This window comes from Oryctolagus cuniculus, chromosome 6 (assembly GCF_051225735.1).
Source record: "Oryctolagus cuniculus isolate XC-2025 breed Fujian yellow rabbit chromosome 6, ASM5122573v1, whole genome shotgun sequence".
Lineage (NCBI taxonomy): Eukaryota > Metazoa > Chordata > Mammalia > Lagomorpha > Leporidae > Oryctolagus > Oryctolagus cuniculus.
The window spans coordinates 34,552,510-34,576,915 of NC_142872.1; the positions used below are offsets into that span (position 1 = coordinate 34,552,510).

At 41.0% G+C, this 24,406-nt stretch overlaps 1 protein-coding gene across 2 annotated transcripts in view; it reads right to left on the bottom strand.

Moving 5' to 3' along the window:
- Positions 1 to 24,406, bottom strand: part of PRELID2 (PRELI domain containing 2) — a 94,487-nt gene that overhangs the window by 62,382 nt on the left and 7,699 nt on the right. The window contains exons 2-4 of one of the 2 annotated variants that reach the window (XM_051843459.3): positions 14,643 to 14,700; positions 12,418 to 12,491; positions 10,009 to 10,169 (exon numbers count right to left, since the gene is read on the bottom strand). In XM_051843459.3, coding sequence (XP_051699419.1) covers positions 10,009 to 10,169; positions 12,418 to 12,491; positions 14,643 to 14,700 — 293 coding nt within the window. The remainder of the gene's footprint in view (positions 1 to 10,008; positions 10,170 to 12,417; positions 12,492 to 14,642; positions 14,701 to 24,406) is intronic. The other variant, XR_016236319.1, reaches the window with a different exon arrangement.

The window sequence follows — 24,406 nt, forward strand, 5'->3', positions numbered from 1 at the left end:
TTCCAGATTCCTCCATTTTGTTGCAAATGACCGGATTTCATTGTTTTTTACCACTGTATAGTATTCTATAGAGTACATGTCCCATAATTTCTTTATCCAGTCTACTGTTGATAGGCATTTAGGTTGATTCCAGGTCTTAGCTATTGTGAATTGAGCTGCAATAAACATTGAGGTGCAAACAGCTCTTTTATTTGCCAATTTAATTTCCTTTGGGTAAATTCCAAGGAGTGGGATGGCTGGGTTGTATGGTAGGGCTATATTCAGGTTTCTGAGGAATTTCCAGACTGACTTCCATAGTGGCTTGACCAGTTTGCATTCCCACCAACAGTGGGTTAGTGTCCCTTTTTCCCCACATCCTCCCCAGCATCTGTGTTGTTGGTAGATTTCTGTATGTGAGCCATTCTAACTGGGCTGAGGTGAAACCTCACTGTGGTTTTGATTTGCATTTCCAGATTGCTAGTGATCCTGAACATTTTTTCATGTGTCTGTTGGATATTTTGGATTTCCTCTTTTTAAAAATGTCTATTTATGGGGCCATCACCGTGGCTCACTTGGCTGGTCCTCCGCCTGTGGCACTGGCACTCCATGTGGGCGCCAGGTTCTAGTCCTGGCTGCTCCTCTTCCAGTCTGGTTTTTGATTTCTCTTTTGATTTCTTCTATGACCCAGTGTTCACTCAGGAGCATGTTGTTCAGTCTCTGTGTGTTTGCATATGCTCTAGGGATTCCTGAGTTGCTAATTTCCAGCTTCATGCCACTGTGGTCTGAGAAGATGCATGGTATGATTCTAATTCTTTTGAATTTGCCGAGACATGCTTTATGGCATAGTATGTGGTCAATCCTAGAGTAGGTTCCATGTACTGCTGAGAAGAATGTGTATTCTTTAAGTGTAGGATGAAAAGTTCTGTAGATATCTGTTAGATCCATTTGGCCTATAGTGTCGATTAAATCTGCTGTTTCCTGGTTGATCTTCTGTCTGGTTGATCTGTCTATTTCTGAAAATGGAGTATTGAAGTCCCCCAATACTATTGTATTAGAGTCTAAGTCTCCTTTTAAGACCCTTAACATATCTTTTAAATAAACTGGTGCCCTGTAATTAGGTGCATATACATTTATAATAGTTATATCTTCCTGTTGAATTGACCCCTTAATCATTATATAGTGCCCCTTTTTGTCTAACAGTTTTTGTGTTGAAGTTTATTTGTCTAAGATGGCTATGCCAGCTCTTTTTTGGTTTCTGTTGGCATGGAATATCTTTTTCCAACCTTTCACTTTCAGTCTGCCTGCATCTTTGTTGGAAAGATGTGTTTCTTCTAAGCAGCAAATAGATGGGTTTTGTTTTTTAATCCATTCAGCTAGTCTGTGCCTTTTAACTGAAGAGTTGAGGCCATTAATATTCAATGTGACTACTGATAAGTAGTGACTTTACCCTGCCATTTTCCCAAAAATATTTCTAATATATGCTTTTAACTTCCTATGATCTTTTACTGAGAGATTTTCTTCTTTTACCTTCTTTCATATTGATGATCGTGTTTCTGTGTTTCTGTGTGTAACACATCTTTAAGCATCTTTTGCAGGGCTGGACAAGTGGTGACAAATTCTTTCAATTTCTGTTTGCTATGAAAGGTCTTTATTTCACCTTCATTCACAAATGAGAGCTTTGCAGGAAATAATATTCTGGGCTGGCAGTTTTTCTCTCTTAGTACCTGGGCTATATCTCGCCATTCCCTCCTAGCCTCTAGGGTTTCTGATGAGAAGTCTGCGGTGAGTCTAATTGGAGATGCTCTGAGAGTAATCTGGCATTTCTCTCTTGCACATTTTAGAATCTTCTCTTTATGTTTCATTGTGGTGAGTTTGAGTACAATGTGTCATGGTGATGATCTCTTTTGGTCATGTTTATTGGGGGTTCTATGTGCTTCCTGTACTAGGATGTCTCTGTCCTTCTCCAAACCCAGGAAATTTTCTGCTAGTATCTCACTAAAAAGGCCTTCTAATCCTTTCTCTCTCTTTCTCCATGCCTTTGGGAACTCCTAGAACCCAAATGTTGGGTTTTTTTTTTAATAGTATCCTGTAGATTCCTAACAATATTTTTCATATTTCTAATTTCCTCTTCTTTTCTTTGGTTTGACTGTATACTTTCCTGTGCTCTGTCTTCTATATATGATATTCTCTCTTCTACCTCATTGATTCTGTTTTTAAGGCTCTCAAATATGTTTTTTATTTGTTCTATTGAATTATTCATTTCATTTTGATTTCTCTTCAATATCTCAATTTCATGTTCTACTAAATTCCTCATTTCATTTTGTTTCCTCCTTAAGATTTCATTTTCATGAGAGAGATTTTCTGTCCTGTCCTGTATGGATTTTGGTAGTTCATGCATTTGATTTTGATAACTTCTAAATGTTCTTATAAATTTTTGAAATCTGTATCTTGCATTTCTTCTAACTCATCATCTTCATAATCTTGTATTGGAGTGTCATGTTCATTTAGGAGCATCATCATGTCTTCCTTGTTCTTGCTTCCTCAGGTTCTGCATTTGTTGTTTGTCATTATATAGATATTCTTTGTTTTCTTCTTTTTTTTTCTCACTGCAGTGGCTTTTCTCATTATACTATGAATCCAGATTAAGTGGAATGTCTGCTTTTGGTGAATCTCTAGAGGTTTGTGGTGAGTGTGGCCAGAGAGCTCTGTTCAGTTCTTCAGGGTTAAGGGTGTGCCAAAGGTGACACAACCAGGTTTGGCGTGGTAAATCTCTCTTTTTATTCAGATGGGAAGTAATTCCACTCATCTGAGCTCTTCTCCTCGACGGCAATCAGTGCCTGAGTGCTAGCCCCAGTGGGTATAATATTAGTCTGCTCTGTCCCAAGGACCACACAAAGGATCTGTGCAGTCCTCAGTGTAAGCTCAGATTCCCCTGCAATGTCCCTCACTGGGTAGCCAAAGCTGCCCGAATTTGTGGCATCTCCCACTGAGACTACTCCCTTCTCAGCCACACTGAGAGTTCTCCCACACACCCTCAGTTTTTTGGTTTTTTTTACAGTCCCGGTTCATAAGTTCCACACATTCACTAGGTCTTGGTCTCCTGTTATTTCTCCCCACCAGAGTCAGGTTTTTCTGTTTGGCTCACGGCAGGCACAGCCCTGAGCTGGCGCAGCTGTTATGTATGTCCAAAATGGTGCCTGCTCTATTGTCTTGCTCGCCTTTGTAAGGTGAGTGAGAGGATCTTGTCCACACCGGTCACTTTTTTTTTTTCTCTCCTCTAGTTAGGCTGGTGTACTTTCCCCCACAGGGCTTCAAGCCTCATTCCCTCTAGGCTCTTCCTAACACTTTTCCGCCAGTGTCTCTGGCTACTGCGGTTTTGCTTCACCTCCCTTTCCAGCGCTGGTGCATAGACTCAGCAGCTGGGGTCCCAAGCCGTGGACACCCGTGCCCTTCACATAGGTCCACCATGTCCCCCTAATTCCGGAAGTTTCCTCTGTAGTTTTTTTCCCTAACTCTTCCCTGAGGCTACAGTATCTCCACTTTTTTTTTTTTTTTTTTTTGGACAGGCAGAGTGGACAGTGAGAGAGAGACAGAGAGAAAGGTCTTCCTTTTGCCGTTGGTTCACCCTCCAATGGCCGCCGCGGCCAGCGCGCTGCAGCCAGCGCATCATGCTGATTCAAAGCCAGGAGCCAGGTACTTTTCCTGGTCTCCCATGTGTGTGCAGTGCCCAAGGACTTGGGCCATCCTCCACTGCACTCCCGGGCCTCAGCAGAGAGCTGGCCTGGAAGAGGGGTAACTGGGACAGAATCCAGCGCCCCGACCGGGACTAGAACCCGTTGTACTGGCACTGCAAGGTGGAGGATTAGCCTATTGAGCCACGGCGCCGGCCTCCACTTTTTTTATACTATCTTTTCCTGGACTATCAGTGAGCTGCCTCCCTATTCTGCCATCTTGGGGCCCTCTCTTATATTTCCATATATGAAAAATCAACTCAAAAATGGATCAAAGATCTAAATCTATAATCTGATACCATAAAATTACTAGAGAAGAACATTGGAGAAACTCTGCAAGACATAGGCATAGGCAAAGACTTCTTGCAAAAGACTGCAGAAGTACAGGCAATCAAAACCAAAATAGACAAATGGGATTATATCAAGTTGAGAATTTCTGTACTGCAAAAAGAAACATTCAGCAAAGTGAAAAGACAACTGACAGAATGGGAGGAAATATTTGCAAACTATGCAACTGATAAAGGATTAATATCCAGGATCAATAAAGAGCTCAAGAAACTCAACAACAACAAAACAAACAATTCAATGAAGAACTGGGCAAAGGACTTGAACAAAAGAGGAAGTACAAATGATCAACAGACACATGAAAAAATGCTCATTACCACAGGGTAATGCAAAACAAAACAACAATGAGGTTTCACCTCAGCCCAGTTAGAATGGCTGTTCTACAGAAATCAAGAAGCAAGAAATGCTGGTGAGGATGTAGGGAAAAAGGTACCCTAATCTATTGTTGATGGGAATGTAAACTAGTTCAACTATTGTGGAAGACAGTATGGAGATATCTCTGAAAGGTGAAAATAAAGAGATCATATGATTCAGCAATCCCATTCCTGGGAATGTACTGTAACAAGATGAAATCAGCATATGAAAGAGTTATCTGTACCCCCATGTTTACTGTAGCACAATTCACAATAGCTAGGATATGGAATTAACCCAGATGTCCATAAATTGATGACTGGATAGAGAAAATATGGTATAATACACTATAGAATACTACTCAGCCATTAAAAAGAATGATATCCCATCGTTTGCAACAAAATGAATGCAACCAGAAATAATCATACTTGGTGAAATAAGCCAATCTTAAAAAGACAAATACCATGTGTTTTCCCTGATCTCTGATAACTAATATAGTACCAAAAATGTAAGGTAAAGAAATGAAACTGATATTTTGAGCTTTAGTGATTGTTTACAGCCATTGTCTCTACTGCTCAGGAACAGTGTTTTTTCTTCTTACTATCTGTTGAACACGTTCCTTAGTGTATGGTAATCTTATGAGTATAAAGTAAAAGGAAAGTAGATCATTGTGAAAGTTAAGAGAAAGAATAGGAGAGATAAGAGGAGGAAGAGTGGGAGCGTGGGCAGAAGGGAGGGTAGGGTGAAAAGTAACGCTATGTTCCTAAATCTCTGTAGATGAAATTTGTATACCTTAAACAAAATTTTTCAAAATCTGTGTCAATGGCATAAAAGATAAGGTTTTAAAGAGTAGTAGAACATTAAAAAATCCAAAAGAAAAACAAAGTGTAATTGGTCTAACTTCTTTCTTCAATTTATTTGAAAGGCAGACACAGAGCTCCTACCTACTGGTTAACTTCCCAAATGCCTGTGATGACCAGAACTAAGCAAGGCCAAAGCTGGGAGCCAGGAACTTAAGCTGTGTCTCCTCCATGAGCACAGGAACCCAATTACTTGAGTCATCACCACTGCCTCCCAAGGTCTGCATCAGCAGGAAGCTGGAGTCAGGAGACAGAAACAGGCATCAAACACAGGCACTCTGATAGAGGATAGGGCAGCACAACCAGGGTCCTAACCACTCAGCTAAATGCCCAACACCAAATCTTTTTATAGAGAAACCTAATCATGTAAGTCAAAATAGAAAATGCACATAATTTTTAACCCTGAAATTCCACTTTGTTCAGTCTTCCTTAAAAGTTAATTAAGTATGAAAATAAATAGACATAGAAACTTCCATCACAAAACTATTTGTAATAACAAAATACTCAGAAATAATCTAAGTGTCAAGCGGGAATGGACTAAAAAAATCATTATCAGATACTATCTCTGGGTGATAAGAATGTTTCTCTTGGATTCTCATGACTAATTATCATTTTACGTATCATTGATGAAGGTTCAGTTCTGCTTCTTATAGCCTGAACACCTACAAAAATTTAATTTTATTATTTCAAAATTATATTTATTTATTTGAAAGGTAGAGTTATAGAGAAGCAGAAGTAGAGGCAGGGAGAGAGAGAGATCTATCTGCTGGTTTACTCCCCAAATGTTCACTAAGGCCAGAGCTGGCCCAATATAAAGCCAGGAGCCAGGAGATTCTTCCTGGTCTCCCACATGGGTGCAAGGGCCCAAGGACTTCGATTATCTTCTGCTGCTTTCCCAGGTGCATTAGCAGGAAGCTAGATGAGAAGTAGGGCAGCCAGGACTTGAACAGGGCCCCAAATGGGATGCCAGCACTGTAGGCAGTGGCTTTACCCACTATACCACAGTGCTGGCCCCCAAAAAATTAATTTTAAAATGAAGTAGATAAAATCAAAGACTTTTTTGTATAAAATCTGACCATTTCATCCTTTCACTACTTCCATACAGAGAAAAAAGAGCTCTATTCTCTAATCCCATCCTTTAATTGGGTTGTCTTTTATATATAATTCCAAATATCCATGGCCTTTAAAAAAAACCTGTGTCATGAGGGAGACTAACAAAATAAAAATTAGGGGTGGTTCAGAGCAAACCCACCTCTGATGCTAATAAGACACAGCACTCACACTAATTCAGTGAGCTGCTGCAGAATCTAGAATTATCACCACAGGACCCAAGTTAAAGGGAGCAATAGTGATTTGGACAACTGCCAGGTTTTAAAAGTGGACTTTAGGTTTCTGGTTTTTAGTTATTTAGGCTTGAGGATGTCACTATTTCCACTAAAATGACAGATGCATAATAGGGGGGAAAAAAGCAAAACATGAATAATAACAAAATAGTAAATTATCCTCTGAAATTATAGTTCACAGCAATAATTACTGCTAATATTAAGTATTTTGCTTTCATTTTTAAACCTATTTCAAAGGAATTATATCATTTCTCATCCATTATAATGGTGAAATTTAAAATCACGTTAATATTCAGTGGTGACCAGGCATTTGACATAGCAGTTAAGTAGCTACTTAGGATGCCTGTATCCCATATCAAAGGACCTGGTTCAAGTACTGGCTACTCCATTTCCTGTCTAGCTGCCTGCTAAGGCATATCCTGGGAGCAACAAATGATGGCTTAAGTACTTGGGTCCCTGCCCTCCACATGGGAGGCTAGGATGAAGTTCCTGACTCAAGGTGTCAGCCTAGACTAGCCTTGGCTGTTGCATGCATTTAGGAAGTGAACCAGTAGACGGAAGACCTCTCCCCTGACTCCCTCTGCCCTTCAAATAAAATAAAAATAAATTTTAAAAACGTTAAGTATATTAGGTGCTGGCCATGTTATGGGAAATGAACACCCTCATCTGCTGCTGATGAAAGTGTAAACTAGTATATTAATACAGTGAAAAGCAATGTGGCAGAATCTATATGGTATGAACTATATATCTGCATCTCCCCACCACTTATGTTAAAGCCTTAACCTACAATGGGCTGGTATTAGATGATAGGGTCTTTGGGATATAATTAGTTTTATAGGAGGTCTTGAGGGTAAAGCCCTCAGGAATTAAGGTCCTTAATTCACTCTCTCTACCATGAGAGGTTACAACAATAAGACAAACATTTTTAAACCAGGAAGATTCCCTGACCAGATACTAAGTTGCCAGTGCCTAAATCTTGGATTTCCCTGTCTCTACATGTGTGAGAAGTTATTATTTAGGCTGCTCAGTCTATGTTATTCTTTTAAAAGAGATAGAGAGATTTCTTTGTTTATTTGGAAGTCAGAATTACAGAGAGAGAGGGAGAGACAGAGAGGTCTTCCATCCATTGGTTCATTCCCCAGATGGCCACAATGGCCACAGCTGGGCCAGGCAGAAGTCAGGAGCCAGGAGCTTCATTCAGGTCTGCTATGTGGTGCAGGGGTCCAAACATTTGGGCCATCCTCCACTGCTTTTCCCAGGCTATTAGCAGGGAGCTGAATTGGAAGTGGAGCAGCCGGGACATAAACTGGCACCAATATGAGATGCTGCCATGCCAGGCGGTGGCTTAACCTGCTATGCCACATCATCAGCACCCCGCCCCATCTATGTTATTCTTTGTTCGAACAGCTCAAATTAAGATACTATATAAACTAAAAATACCACCCAAATAACTTTTTTACATTGAGATGTAATTATTTACTATAAAATTTGCCTTATAAGGTACCCAATTCAGCACAGTTAAGATGCTCAGAGTTGTGCCACATCAACATTAATTCCAGAACATTTTCATGACCTCAAAAAATAAACTCCATTCCCATTAGTAATCAATCCTTACTCTCCTTTCCCCCAGTCCTTGGCAACAACTAATTCACTTCTTGTCTCTATGGATTTGTTCATTCTGAGATTTCAAATAAAGGAACCCATATGCTAGGTGGCCTTTTGTTAATTGGCTTCTTTCACTTAGCAAAACACTTTCAAGGTTTGTCCACTTTGTAACATGAATCAATACTCCATTCCTTTTAATAGCTAAATAATATTCTACTTTATGGATATACCCTATTTGATTATATATTCATCAGCTGATAGATATTTCCCTTGTTTCTGCATTATGGCTATTATGAATAATGCTGCTATGGATATTTTTGTACAAGGTTTTCTGTGTCTTTTTTATTGCAGCCATCTCTGCAGCTGTGAAACAATTTCTTATAGTGCTTCTGATGTATACTGCCCTAATGACTAATGGTGTTGAACAGCTTTTCGTGTACTTACTGGCTATTTCTATACCTTTCTTCGAGTAACGATTACTCAAATATGTTGTCTAGTTTTTAACTGGGTTGTCTTTTTATTATTGAGCTATAATGGTTCTCTACATATGATGGATCACAGACCCCTATCAAATGGTTTGTAAATATTTTTACCCATGCTCTAGATTCTTTTCACCTTCTTGACCATATGTTTTGAAGCACAAAAGTTTTCCATTGGTCTTTTTCACTTTATTTGAAAGATGGACAGAACAGACAAAGAGGAAGAGAGAGAGAAAAATCTTCTATCTACTGGTTCACTTCCCAAATGCCCACAGCAACTGGGGCTTGGACTGGATCAGGCCAAAGCCAGGAGCCTGGTACTCAATCTACGTCTCCCACATGAGTGGCGGGGATCCAAGTACTTGAGCCATTGCCACTGCCTCTCCAGATGTACATTAGCTGGAAACTGGACAGAAGCAGAGCTGGGATTCAAACCAAGCACTCCAATATGAAATGTGGGTATCCCAACTGGCATCTTTCAATTTTAATGAAGTAATTTTATCTTTTTCTATTGAACATATCTAAGAAACCACTGCCTAACCTAAGATCACAAAAATTATACCAGTATTTTATTCTAAGTGTTGTTAAATTAACCTTAAATTTTCTACAGTTTAATTATATCTGTGGTAACAATGATACATGTTTGTCAAACTCATAGAAATATACACTAAGAAGAATAAAGTTTATTGTTTATTAATAATCTCAATAAACTTGATAGCTTGAACTTCTGCTTCAGCTTTAGGGGTTATGTACAAGGAACATATGATCCACAAACACTGTAGTATTATTTGTAATAATGAGTCTATCAAATAGGAAATAAGGGTAGTCATAACATTGAATTTTATGCAATAGTTCAAAAGATTCAGCTAAGTTTATATATGTGTGTATCAAAAAGAACTCAAATGTTCTAGTAAACAAAAGAGTTGTACACAGTAATTTACACACCATGAAATTATGTATGCAAAGAATTTATATAATCACATCGTGTGATTCTATGAATACTTATGTAAGTATCTGAGGTATCTGTTAAAGGACTGGAAGGATATTCACAATCTGGAAATACTTTGCCTCTGCAGACAGAAAAAGTCACCAGGATGGGCAGCTGGTCAGAAAGGAGTTGAACGCTGTCATTTTTCCCCAAAGAAAAATATATTCATTGTTTACTTGTGTGTTTAAAAAGGAATCTGTGTGAGCTGTAAGCAAACTAAGAATAAAGTCATATTTTAATATTTGTGTTCATGGAAACAATCCTGCACCCACCCACCCCCACACACACTCACATACACACCCACACACACACAACACACAGTCTTACCAATTTGGATTTTCCACACTTTCCCGGAAGACAGATTCTTCCTTCATGGATGCATACTGTGTCCACGTAAGGCAGTGACTCCGTATGGCCATGTTTCGTTCCTGAGGATTGAGCCAGGATTCCTCTTCCAGCTGAATACTGGGTACCTTTAAAATGCTCACCTGTGCAACAGATGAAGAGATTTCTCACTGAGAAAGAGCAGGCTACATAAGGACTGTGTTCAGAGGAGCTTTCAGTCACAGATAACTAAGTGGACAAGCAATCATGATTTCTGGATGAAGGCTCACCAATGGCTGTAACGCTCTGATAATCTAATGTACTCTGACCTTAGTAAGTCATGGTAAGGACATGTAAATGACAAAGGATTCATGTAGGTTGTGCCTGATACCCCTAACTGGTAAACACTAAGCAAATTATCGGCCTCCTTCTTGTCTCCTCTAGGGCTGGTCACGGCCACCTTAAATTGATGGGTTCTAATTGGGCCACTTACAGGCGCCCATGCAGGAAGATATTAGGTAAAATATTTTCTTCACTTTAAATCCCATCCAAAACCTTAAAATGTATGCTTTCCTAGGTGGAGAAGATATGGAAAATTACAAAGGGAGAATTGTACAAGTCAGAGGCATCTTTAAATTATTTAGGAATTGAGATACAAGACAAAGTTGAATGCCTTTTTAAATAATAGATTCAAAGTGTGTATATAGGGCAAAGGCAGGGTGTGCACTCTGTGGAAAAAGCCAGTAATAACTTGCTGCTATGGGTAACACATTTTACCAACTGGAAAAAGACAATAAAGTTCATTTTCACTATCATATGATCTTTCTTTCCACTAAAGAATGTGGCAGACTCTTTTAATTCACAGTCAGTAAGCAATGGAAGCTTCCATTTTTCCTATAGACAGCACCACAATTTAATATGCAAGCTAATCAGAGGGAATCAACTTGAGTTCTCCATCACACACAGAATCTCTTCAGGTTGAAGCTACCACTTAGACGATTTAAAAAGTGCCTACCAAGTTGCTCTCCTCTGCCTAATAACCCTAAGAAGAATCCCATCAAAAATCCTCTACGGTTCAAGCAATGTGATGAAAAATTTCCACTCACCTTTTTCCAACAAAGAATCACCAGAGTGCTTAAGGGTTTCAAAAAGAGAAAACAATTTGCTATCATGAAGATTTCATCATCAAGGATATTATTTTACAGAACCACACACAACAAGACTTAACAAGGAGCACTGAGAACAAATACTCCTGAAATAGCTGTTATCTCCACCACTGAATTAGAAACTGAAGGTTTTTTAAAAAATATTTATTTGAAAGGCAGAAATACAGACAGAGAAGAACAAAGAGAGAAACAATCTTCCATCTGCTGGTTCACTCCCGAGTGACCACAAAAGCAATGGCTAGGATTAGGACCAGCCTAGGCCAAAGACAAGACCCAGGAGCTTCTTCCAGGTCTCCAAGGTCCATTCAGGGGCCCAAGCAAATGGGTCATCTTCCACTGCTTTCCCAGGTGCATTATCAGGAGCTGAATCAGAAGAGGAGCAGCCAGGACTCAAACCAATGCCCATATGGGATGCCAGCACTGCAGGAGGAGACTTAACTTTCTACACCAGAGTGCCAGCCCAGAAACTGAAGTTTTCAATCTTCCTTACTAAAAATCAGAGTAAATATTTACAATTTTCCCACTTATAATCATTCTTACCTAGGAGTCATTTCTAACCATGTACAAATTAGAAGATAGTCACTACATGAAAAATGCCAAAAACATCTTTTAAAAAACTGTAGAACATCTCTACTAGAAACCATGACATACAGAGAGAGTGAGTGAGAGGGAGACAAATGGAGACAAAGTATCTCCAGCAGCATGTGCCAAAACTGAGGTCGATGTGAAACAGCTTTCTAACTCTGAAGGGTTACAAGTTAGGAGAAGTAGGAAAGTTATACTGTTTCTCTAAATAAGAAAATGCTGTCTCTTTCTCTATTAAAAATTACTCCAAGTCCAAGCATTTAGCCCAATAGTTAAGGTACCTGCTTTCTACATCAGAGTACCTGGGTTTGACACCTGGCTGCAGCTCTTGACTCCAACTTCCTGATAATTTGTACCTGGGAGTCAGTGGTGATGGTTCAAGTAATGAGTTCCTTGCCACCCATTTGGGGGACCTGGACTACATTCCTAGCTCCTGGCTCTGGCTTCAGCCCAACCCTTGCTACTGCAGTCATTTGTAGAATAAAACAGCACACTGGAGTTTGCTTTTATGCGCTTGATCTCTCTCTCTCTCTCTCTCTCTCTCTCTCTCTCTCTCTCTGTCACACACACACACACACACACACACTCACACAAATAAATAAAAAATAATACTATTACTCAGTGTTATACCAACACAGATTTATTTCTGAAATTAATTTACCTTCCTTAAAATTTCTGGAACAACATTCTTACAGACTGCAATCCTCTTTCGATAGATAATTCCTGTTGACTCATCTAGAGAAAGAAAAAACTTACACTCAAAAAATTCTAATTAAAGAATTTATTCTCGTCTTAATGCTAATAAAGCTTTTAAAGTCAATCTCAATTTACTGTATATAGAAAATGTTTAACTCAAAACTCAGTTTCTTTCACTACTTTCTGGGCCAAGTCATAAATATTCCCTGTCTGTGATCAAGAAATAAGGGTAGGATAACAACTCACAAGGCACATTCTGGTGTCACAGATAAAAGAATCAGAAAGTATTCCTTGCTCTGGACTATCAGTGTTGACACCTAGCGAGCCTCCTGCTTAACTCTAGCAATGGGAATGCTTGAATAAAAACATGATTCTGCCAACTTTTGTATCAAGCACAGGCTTCTGGCTACAAAATTTAAACCCATAATTACTTACTTATACTAGCCACAGTCTTCTTTTTTTTTAAGATTTTATTTATTTATTTGAGAGGTAGAGTTACAGACAGTGAGAGGGAGAGACAGAGAGAAAGGTCTCCCTTCCATTGGTTCACTCCTCAAATGGCCACAATGGCCGGAACTGCACCAATCCCAAGCCAGGAGCTTATTCCCAGTCTCCCACGTGGGTGCAGGGGCCCAAGGACTTGGGCCATCTTCTACTGCTTTCCCAAGCTACAGCGGAGAGCTGTGGGAAGTGGAGCAGCCGGGACTAGAACTGGTGCCCATATGGGATGCCAGTGCCACAGGTGGAGAATTAACCCACTGTGCCATGGCACTGGCTCCAGCCATAGTCTTCTCTCATAAGGAAGTAGACCCTCTATGACAAGAAGCAATCTGTTTGGGAGTGATGTATCCAGAATTAAGTCAATGACATAAAAAATACAATGAACATGAGTTAAGAAAAAGGGAGATAGAGGCAGTGAAAAAGAAAAACTTTGAAATGTGGTCACTGGTGTTGTGAATTACTGTGACTCAGCCATGTTGCTATAGGATTTCTCAAAACTCTGGCTATAATAGCCTCAAGCCCTGTGGCAAACACCGTGGCTGCTCAGAAGCTGATAGGGCACAAAACTGGCTCACCTCTGCCCACTGATACGTCTTTGTCCCTGTCATCCAATGTTGGCTGCCTGCACACTTAAAATAAATTAGCCATTCCTGGAAGCAAAGAGGCCCCCCACCCTGACAATGATGGAAATTATAACTAACATTCTTCTTTTAGGATATGCACATTGCTCTCAAATTTGATCTTCATGACAAGCTAAAAACAAGTTGTTTTCCCAACTGATGGATGAGAAGCTGAGCCTCCTAAAAGTTACGTCGTGAAGGTAGTAATAAAATCAGATTTGTCTGATGCAAAAAAACAACAAAGTTTCTCCCACATTTGAGGGCAGGTTCATGAGAAAATGGGTGTTTCCTAATATATTTATATGGTTATACACATACAGAAAATGTCCTCACAAACCAAAGACAGTTTTATGTTTACCAAGTGCAGAGAGGTCTTACAGTCATGTGATGAGCAGTGGTGTCCCATGCTTTCTTAGGAAGGCTGAAGAGCATGCTAGACCTGCACCTCCCTGGGCATCTCCAAAGTTTGTGCATTGACTGGGTACCTTGTCATGGCCTCCTGCAAAGCTCTATCTTCAAGTTCAAACTTTATTCACAAAACCAGGCAGCACAGGCCACAGTTGATCCACCCTGCTTTAGTCAACATTGAATCACACTGCCAAATATTTATAATTCCACAATCCAATCACTTTCCAGTCACAGCTCACATCCATGCTGCTCATTACATCTATTTTGCCATATATAAATGCACTATCAGGATAAGTCATGTGACCTTGAAAAAGTTATTTAATCTCTCTGTACCTCAGTTTCTTCATTCATTAAATAAGAATAATCATAACAACTACCCCACACATTGTTCTGAAAATTAAATGGGTTAGTAAGAGTGCCCAGCATGTATTAAGTGCTTCAGAAGTGTTAACTGTTAAAATTATACTTATAGCTAATTATAGCTTAGTTTTGTCACCAATTATTACTTAGAAAGTATCAAGAGCATTGTTTAAAACACAATAGGTTGGACACATACACATAGACACACACACACACACACACACACATGCACGCACCCCTTACAAAAATCAGTAAAACTTACTGATCATCATGGGAGTGACAGCATATTCAGGGAACTTACCTCTTTTTTCCTCCACGATTTTTACAGAGATGACATTTTTGTCCATAGGGTTGGGGTACTAAATGAAAACACATAAAGAAGAATTAGCATTCATCTTTTGCCAGAGTGAATTACTTAGTAGTAAATATTTTCCAAGCAACCTCTAACTAAAGGCTAGTTTTCAATTAAGGATCTCAAGTTTACAACCTGGGTCTAAGTCAGTGACATGCTATCACCTTGTACAAAATCCAGGGGAAATCAACTTTGGATCCAATCTAACCTTGGGTGGAGAGCAGGCATAAGGTTCAGCTAATTAACAAATAATAACACTATTAATATTGAATGAGTCTAACATAAATCAAAAATATCCTTTTTTAAGATTTATTTATTTATTTGAAAAGCAGAGTAACAGAGAGGCAGGGGCAGAGACAGAGAGGTCTTCCATCCGCTGATTCACTCCACAACTGGCAGCAACAGCCAGAGTTTGACCCAAAGCCAGGAGCTTCTTCAGGGTCTCCCATGCACGTGCAGGGGCCCAAGGACTTGAGCCATCTTCTACTATTTTCCCAGGCCATAGCAGAGAGCTGGATCAGAAGTGGAGCAGCCAGGTCTTGAACTGGCACCCATATGGGATGCCGGCACTGCCTGTAGCACGGCTTTACCTGCTACACCACAGTGTTGGTTCCAAAAATGTTCTTCACACCAGCCACTGTGCTAAACACTTTTTTTTTTTGCAAGACCTTGTCCAAATCCAATAGCCTCTCTGAGATAACTAGTTTAGGAGATACCATTAGCCCCACTCTTCAGAAATGGAAACTGAATCAAGATTAGACTAGTTAGAATCACACAGTTGTGTTCTGGTGCAACCAGGAAATTCAACCAGTTCTCTTAACAGAGCGATCACCTTCACTGCTTACTGACTCCCAGATACTTTCTGTCTGCCTCCAAAGCCTGCCCACCTAACCTACAATCAAATCACCTCAGAGTTCCTCTAATCCAACCCTTTCCACTCATGCTCAGATGTGAAGGGAGACTGTGAGAGGTGAAGGGACATCCACAAAGCCAAAGGACAAGGTGGCGGCTGACACAAGCTTGCTGAGCCCTGGACTGGGCTCTGTTCCCCAAGGTTTACTGCTACATCATGTGATAAAATCTCCCAAGGAACTGAGAAGAACCTCATAGCCAGGACATCCTAAGCTGGTGGGCAGGATGCAAGAGTAGCAGGTAGGTTGAGGGGTGGGAGAAGTAGGACCCTCCACTTGGTAACCTGGCTTTACTTCTTCTGAAATCAGGGAATAGAATACAAAAACCTGTGAGTGTGGGGCTCCCTACCCCACAGTAGTAGCAGGCATATGCTTACATGTATGATGTGTATGTATGACTGAATTTCAGGGGAAACAGTTTGTCCATTTCACACATTGTAAAAGAATTGAGGGTACCTGGAAAATGTTACAGAAAATGGAATCAAAAGATAAGTCTTGGGGTGGACGTTGGGGCACAGCTGGTTAACTCACCACTTGGGACGCCCGCTTGGTTCAAGGCCCAGCTACTACATGCTTCTGATCCACCCTCCTGCTAATGCACCTGGAAGGCAGCATACAATGGCCCAAGTACTTTGGTCCCTGCCACCTTTGTAGGAGACTTAGATGGAGCTCCTGGCTCCTGGCTTCAGCCTGCCCTAACCCTGGCTGTGGCAGGCATTTGGGGAGTAAACCAGGGGCTGGAAAGATCCATCTGTCTCTCTTCCATCCTCCTTCCCTCTCCATCACTCTCTGTCTTTCAAATAAATACGTAAATATTTTTTCAAAGTTTACTTTCATGCAAAAAACAATCTTGAAATTTTTTTTTCAAATATGCATTTTCCATGAACTTTTTAAATACCCTTCACATCTGTGGCCAAAAAGGACATAAGAGCAGAACATGGGCTTTCTGAGGTCAGGAACACCACCTAGCTCAGTTGTCACCTTATCTCTGCCAACCTGCAGTGTCTGGCATGTGGCACCCAATGAAGACTTGCTGAACCAATAAATGATGCGGAATATAAACCTCAATGACCTCAGAGCTCAATTTAGAAAATAAACCTTTCTTCTTGGTACCTAGTCCTGAAGAGAACAGTGGGCTGTTTCTCAGCAGCCTGAGCAGCTCTTTGTGTCCTGAGTTGATAAACTCCATCACTCATACTGCCTCTGTAGCAACTGCAGTCCTGACAACTAATGAAAAACATGGCTTTTAAAAATGTACTTATTAGGAACTCCTAGACTCCAATCAAAAAATAATGTCAAAGGTGGGGAAAGAGCTGATTACCTGGTTTGCATGCAATATAACACATATGTATATGTATATATGTCATTGTGCATATGTGTGTGTGTGTGTGTGTAATATATATCACACTGTGCTCCATTAACACATACAAATATTTTTCATTTAAAACTTCAGGAAATGGGCAGTGCTGTGGTGCAGTGAGTTAAGCTGTGTCCACACTGCTAGCATCACATATGGGCATCAGTTCAAGTCCCAGCTGTTGCACTTCTGATCTAAATCCCTGCTAATGCACCTGGGAAAGCAGCGGAGAATAGCCCAAGAGCTTGGGCCCCTGCACCCACATGGGAGACCTGGAGGAAGCTCCTGCCTCCGGCCTGGCCCAGCCCTGGCCACTATAGCCATTTGGGGAGTGAAACAGCAGATGGAAGATATATTCTCTCTCTCTCTCTCTCTCTCTCTGTAATTCTGATTTATAAATAAATAAATCTTTGAAAAAAACCTCAGAAAAATAAACTTAAAAAATAAAAACATATTCATTCATCCATACTACTCCTAGAAAGAAATTCTCAAAATTACTACCGCTTTCTTGAAACTCTGCCCTTCAAAGATATGAGGGGGTTTCAAAAATCTTATGGTAAACAGAAGTAAGAGCTAAAGCAAATTCTTCATGAACTTTTTGAAGCCTCCAGGCACATGTCCACAGCAGAGGATCAGGCTTAGGTATTCTGTGTTCCAGCAAAGGACACTTTCACTCAAACAGTACCTCAAAGGGAGACAGTTGAGACCCACACAGGTTCCCTGAATCGTGTGTGTGTTTGTGTTTGTGTTTGTGTGTGTGTGTGTGTGTGTGAGAGAGAGAGAGAGAGAGAGAGAGAGAGAGAGAGAGATGATGTATCTTTTATGTTTTTTTTCCTACTTAAAGATAATTTATCTGAAATTCAGAGTTACAGAGGGAGAGGCAAAGGCAGAGAGAGGTCTTCCATCTGTTGGTACACTCTCCATGTGACCACAATATCCAGGACTGGGCCAGGCTGAAGCGAGGATCCAGGAGCTTCCTCCAGGTAGCAGGGTGCAGGTATCCAAGGACTTGGACCATCTTCCACTGCTTTCCCAGACACATTAGCAGGGATCAGGATCATAACAGAAGCAGTGGGGAGTCATGGATGCCAGAACTGCAGGATGCATCTTCACCTGCTATGCCACAGTGCTGGCCCCAAGTCTTCTTACTTAAATACATAATTTTATTGCTCAAAAGTTTGATCTTTCACAAAATATTAGAATAAAATCTCTTCATAATAAGAACTGCCTTTTCTACAGGCTTTTGTAACATGTTCCTTATTTGCAACTTGTATGTTAATGTAAAATAAGACCATCCTTTAATACATTTCTCATTTGTTTGGTGTAGATTCATAATACACCCTTACTGAACAGTACAGATACACTAGAAGTTGTAGGGAGATTACTGAACTAAATAATGAAGGAGGTTCCATGGAAATGTAATTACCAGAGAAGCACCATCATAAACATTTTCAAATCCTGATGAATTCCTTAGGTTATCAGAGAAATTCCTAAAGCTTATAAACTCAAATACTTTGAATTTTCATGGATGTTTATATTTACTTATTAAAACACAGGGTATTGATTTAAATAACAGTGAAAACTCTCCAGCTTGTTCTCAATTTAACAGTTTTGGGGGCACTATCACGCCAGGCACTGAAAATACAATAATGAAACAAATCAAACTGTAGCCTCTTATGCAGTTTATGTGTCAGTTGTGGAAGCAAACAAATGATAAATATGCAGGTCTGCTCCGGAGAAAACAAAGCAGACTGAGGAACAACAAATGGATGAAATTGTGGAGGGGAGCACTATAAAATGCTTAAGGATAACCCATTAGAAAATGCTTGTAAATCACAAAAGTGAATGAAAAGCTTATTAGGCAAACACAAGAGACCATAAACTATTCACTCTAGAAAATAATCATTTGCATGATTCAAGTCATTTCCTACACAGCTACTTTCGGAATTGGATATAAGCCTCGAGTTTCCATTCAAGAATGATAAAAGGAATTAGTGGTTTATCTGTAATCGCTAAATACCATAACACAAAAGGCACATATTTTAACTTTTTTAAAATTAAAGATGTATTGAACGGAAGTTCCCCCTACCTGGAATGACTTGAAATGGTCTGATGCCACCTTGTGGCAACATAAATATTCATGTTTTAATTCACAAAAATTGGAATGATCACCAGATCAGGATCAAGTCCATCAAAGACCCACTGAGCATCCACTGTGTCTTTGCAGAGTGCTGTATTAGATAAAGGCTGTAATATACATGATATCATTTGGTCCTCTCCAAAATTGGGAAACCTATTGCTAAGTATTAAGATATGAAGTCCTCAGTTAAGAACATAATGATGGAAAATCTGCAAATAAGCACAGTCACATTGGGAGTCTCCAGTCCCATTCCTAAACCAAAGATCCTCATGGAAGCAGAATGGTCTGATGACCCAGAAGTTTGCCCAGGGTCCTTGTCCTCCACAAGCCTGGCTCAGTGGATCATCAACTGAAGTGTGCATAAGATTTTCTGCATGGAGCTGTGTACACATACTATGTAGGCTACGCTTTAGGGTGATTTAACGGATTTCTCAAGGTACACTTGACTTCATTTTGAACTTGCTTATGATTTTTACTTTCTTCACAGAATGCAAACCAACTCCTTCCCCTTTCCCCAAGATATATAAATAGCAAATATCAATTGCCTGTATCATATGTGTAACAATATAAAGATAAAGTGTAGACTTTCCTAAGGTTGTCATGTAAGAGAGAGCCTCAAAAACATCTGTGGAAAATATGCATTATCTTTTAATTCCACTTTTCTATGGACTTCTTGATGTACTCTTATACCCTTGCTTTCATTTTTACATGCTAAGAGGTCAAAAATTACATGATACTAGAAAAAGCACAAACTATACATTAAAAGAAACACATAACTAAGAAGTGAGAGGCAAAGAAATTAAATTTGTCCAATTACAGGAATAATATTCAATAAATGTATGAAAGGAGCTTCATGAACACATGGCATTTACCTTTCTTATTTGCTGAGGAAAAAAATCCATAACCTTTCAAAAAGCCTATTCATAAGAGTTAAGGAGTTATTAAAATATCAACTTTCTGGGGCCGGCACAGTGGCACACTAGGTTAATCCTCCGCCTGCGGCGCCGGCATCCCATATGGGCACCAGGTTCTAGTCCCGGTTGCTCCTCTTCCAGTCCAGCTCTCTGCTGTGGCCCAGGAAGGCAGTGGAGGATGGCCCAAGTGCTTGGGCCCTGCACCCGCATGGGAGACCAGGAAGAAGCACCTGGCTCCTGGCTTCGGATTGGCGCAGCACCAGCCGTAGCGGCCATTTGGGGAATGAGCCAATGGAAGGAAGACCTTTCTCTCTGTCTCCCTCTCTGTCTATAAATTAAAAAATAAAATGAACTTTCCAAAAAGTGCAGAAGTCAATGCCTGCCTTTTATAACGCCCCCTCTGAAAGGGTCAGTGTGGGGAGCAACTGAGACTAGACTAAGTTACTGGAATTAAGACTAATTCTATGCATCTGCTCTCCCACAATATGGCGCTGGGGAGGAGCAAACAACTACACAGCTGCCTCTCGCCAGTTTGACTGATAAGCTGCAGGAGCTAATCCTGCTCCTGATTGGAGGAGAGCAGCGTGCTCGGCGTGTGGGTAGCAGAGCATGGATTGGTGGAAGAGGACTATAAAGGAGGAGAGAGACAACATGCACCAGGAACATCTAAGGGGAACATCTGAAGGAACACCTGAGCAGCCCCCGAGAGAGCCGGCCGGCGGTGTGCCGCTCCCCCGCGGAAGCGGGGAAAGTGGCAGGGGGTGCCGCCCCTCCACAGAGGTGGAGGGGTCGGCAGATAACCCGGGACGACGTCATTCCTCCGCGAGTGAGGGACCGGCAGCTAACCCGGGAAGAGCCGGGCAAAAGAGAACAGCGCAGGGTCTTGTGTCGTTCCTCCGCGAATGGGGGAGCGACAGTCAGTGACCTCAAGGGAGCTGCTGGACAGTGTGCAGGGAACCAAGTGCATTCACAGGTCCTGCAAAGAAGGCCATGCAAACCTTCAAATAAATTGGAATATTAATATGTCTGTTTTACAAGCATTAACAGGACCCAGGTTGCTTCCAAACATGTACATGCAAAGATTTGCTCCTGCTAGGAAGAGACCCAGTGCTTAGTTATCCAAAGAAATCATGATGAGCTTTGCCCAGTCCCTTTTATGAGCTCTGCCCAGTCCCTTTTATGAGCTCCATGCAATAGTCAATCTCAAAAGAAAAGCAGATTTTTTTTTGTTTTTAAATCACGGGGTTTGTTGTGCTGGCTGTGGGATGTGCGAGAAGCACTCTCTCTTTTTGACAGGCAGAGTGGATAGTGAGAGAGAGAGACAGAGAGAAAGGTCTTCCTTTTGCCGTTGGTTCACCCTCCAATGGCCGCCACGGCTGGCGCGCTGCGGCTGGCGCACCGTGCTGATCCAAAGGCAGGAGCCAGGTGCTTCTCCTGGTCTCCCATAGGGTGCAGGGCCCAAGCACTTGGGCCATCCTCCACTGCCTTCCCGGGCCACAGCAGAGAGCTGGCCTGGAAGAGGGGCAACCAGGAAAGAATCTGGCGCCCCGACCGGGACTAGAACATGGTGTGCCAGCGGGAGGATTAGCCTATTGAGCCGCGGCGCTGGCCACAGATTGGTTTTATACGAAGATCAAATACGACATCAATTACTCAGTTTCAATGATCAAGGACTACACATATTCAAGTTGACAGATACACTTAATGACTGTTCATTGGACTTTCAGGCCGGTGGGACAAGAAAGTACATAGACCAGGGAAAAGGAGTCAAGACATGCAGACGATGGTGCTGCCATCCCAGGGCAGGAAACACACACATGATCCTCAAAGGCCCTTCAACCAGGACAAAATTCGACCTTAAACAAAGAATAACCTACAGTGTTTCAGTCTTTCTCTTTCAGAAATGTCCCCATAATCAGCAATGGCACAGTAAAATTTTTGAAAGGATAGTTTATAATTGCAACACAAAGATAAATCCTCTCATGTCAGTATTACATGCATATATCATTCCAGTGCACTTGAAAATGTGATACAAGTCTGCAAAATAACTGCAAAAGAACCCAAGTTCAGAAAGACTGACAGACTGTCCTACACTGGAGGAGAAGAGGACACAACAAATGAATGCAATGTAAGACCCTGGACTGCATTCTAGACTAGAAAAAAAAGAAAGATTTCAGCAGACAGTTGACAAAATGTGAATAAGGTCTGTAGGTCAGCTAACAGTATCGTGTCAGTCTTGACTTCCCTACTTTAAAAATTATACATCTTGGCCAGCGCTGTGTTAATAGCAAGTTAAGTTGCTGCCTGCAGTGCCAGCATCCCATATGGGCCCCAGTTTGAGACCCAGCTACTCCACTTCTGATCTAGCTCCCTAATGGCCTGGGAAAGCAACAGAAGATTGTCCAAGTACTTGGGCCCCTGCACCCATGTGAGAGACAGAAGAAGCTAAGAAACTCCTGGCTCCTGGCTTCAGCCTGCCCAGCCCCAGATGCTGTAGCCAACTGGGGAGTGAACCAATGGATGGAAGCACTCTCTGTTTCTCACTTTCTCTGTCTCTCTGTCTCTCTCTTTCTCTCTCTAACTCTGCCTTTCAAATAAATAAAATAAATCTTTAAACAATTATACATGATTTGGGGAAGTTGCAAAAGAATATATAGGAATTCTTTGTTTTTATTTTTACAGTATTTTACATGGTAAGCTTTTTTTTTTAAGATTTATTTATTTGAAAGTCAGAGCCAGATAGAGAGAGAGAGGGAGAGGCAGACAGAAAATGAGAGGAATCTTCCAGCCATTGGTTCACTCCCCAAGTGGGAGCAACGGCCAGGGCTGGGCCAGGCCAAAGCCAGGAGCCAGGATCTCCCTCCAGGTCTCCCATGTGGGTGCAGGGGCCCAAGCACTTGGGTCATCCTCTGTTGCCTTCCCAGGAGAATTAGCAGGGAGCTGGATCAGAAGTGGAGCAGCTGGGACACTAACAGGCACCCATACGGAATGCTGCATTGCAGGCAGTGGCTTTACCCACTACATGGCAAGTTATTTCTAAATGAAAAGTTAAAGAATAAAACAAAACAAAAAAAGCATGGAATGTTGACAAACAGAACTGAATTTTAGAGTCAAAGACTTGAATTTGACATCTGCTTGTGAGAATCTTGGGCAAATTACCTCAATCTTAGTTTTCCTGTCTGTAAAATTAAAAAAAAAAAAAAGTAGAGTCTACTTCAAAAAATTATTACAGGAACTAAAGCAAATAATTGAAATAATTGTATGTAAAATATGAGCACCACGCAGGTACTCAATATCTTGGTTTTCTATTAAAGAATGAATCAATACTTTTGCAAACGTACTTTCAAGGCTTCAGTTATCTTGCAATTTGCTATGGGGTAACATTAAGTATACTATGAATATCTATCTGTAATCTAAAAATACTTATAAGATATTAAAAATATTAAAAGATAACATTTCTTTTTAATTTATTTATATTTATTTGAAAGGCAGAAAGGCACAAAAAGACAAGAGACAGAGATCTTCCACATACTGGTTTCTCTCCAAATGCTTACAACAGCCAGGGCTATAACAGGTTGAAGCTAGCAGTCCAGAACTCAACCAGCGTCTCCCATAGGAACTGACAAAGACCCGAGTATCTGAGTGATTACTCACTGTCTCCCAGGGTGCGCATTAGCAGCAGGCTGGATCAGAAGCAGAACTGGGCCTCAAACCCAGGCACTCTGAAATAGGATGCAGGCTCCCAAGTGGCACCAAACTTCTGCGCCAAATGCCCCCCCAAAGATGTTTTTTCTTTTCTTTTTTTTTTTTTTAAGATTTATTTATTTATTTGAAAGTCAGAGTTACACAGAGAGAGAAAGAGAAGCAGAGAGAGAGGTCTTCCATCCGCTGGTTCACTCCCCAGATGGCCGCAACAGCCGGAGCTTCACCAATCTAAAGCCAGGAGCTTCTTCTGGGTCTCCCACACTGGTGCAGGGTCCCAAGGACTTGGGCCATCTTCTACTGCTTTCCCAGGCCATGGCAGAGAGCTGGATTGGGAGTGGAGCAGCCAGGACTCAAACCGGTGTCCATATGGGATGCCGGCAATGCAGGCGGCAGCTTTACCCGCAACACCACAGATTTTTCTAGATTTTTTTCTAGATTAATAAAACCTCGCAAGCTCATGCTTTACCAAGCAAGGATCTGAAGGAGATACTCCCTGACACTTCCCTCCATTCTGGCTCTAGAGAAGGTGTGCTGTGAACAGAGAGGTAATAGCACCAAAAAGAATCTTTACTTCTAAAAATGGACTACAAACTGTTTTCTAAGTACCTTTATAATTAAAACATGAAACTTGTCTCACACTGCATGTCTGTGATATGGCCCTGAGAAAGTACTTATCACAAAATTCA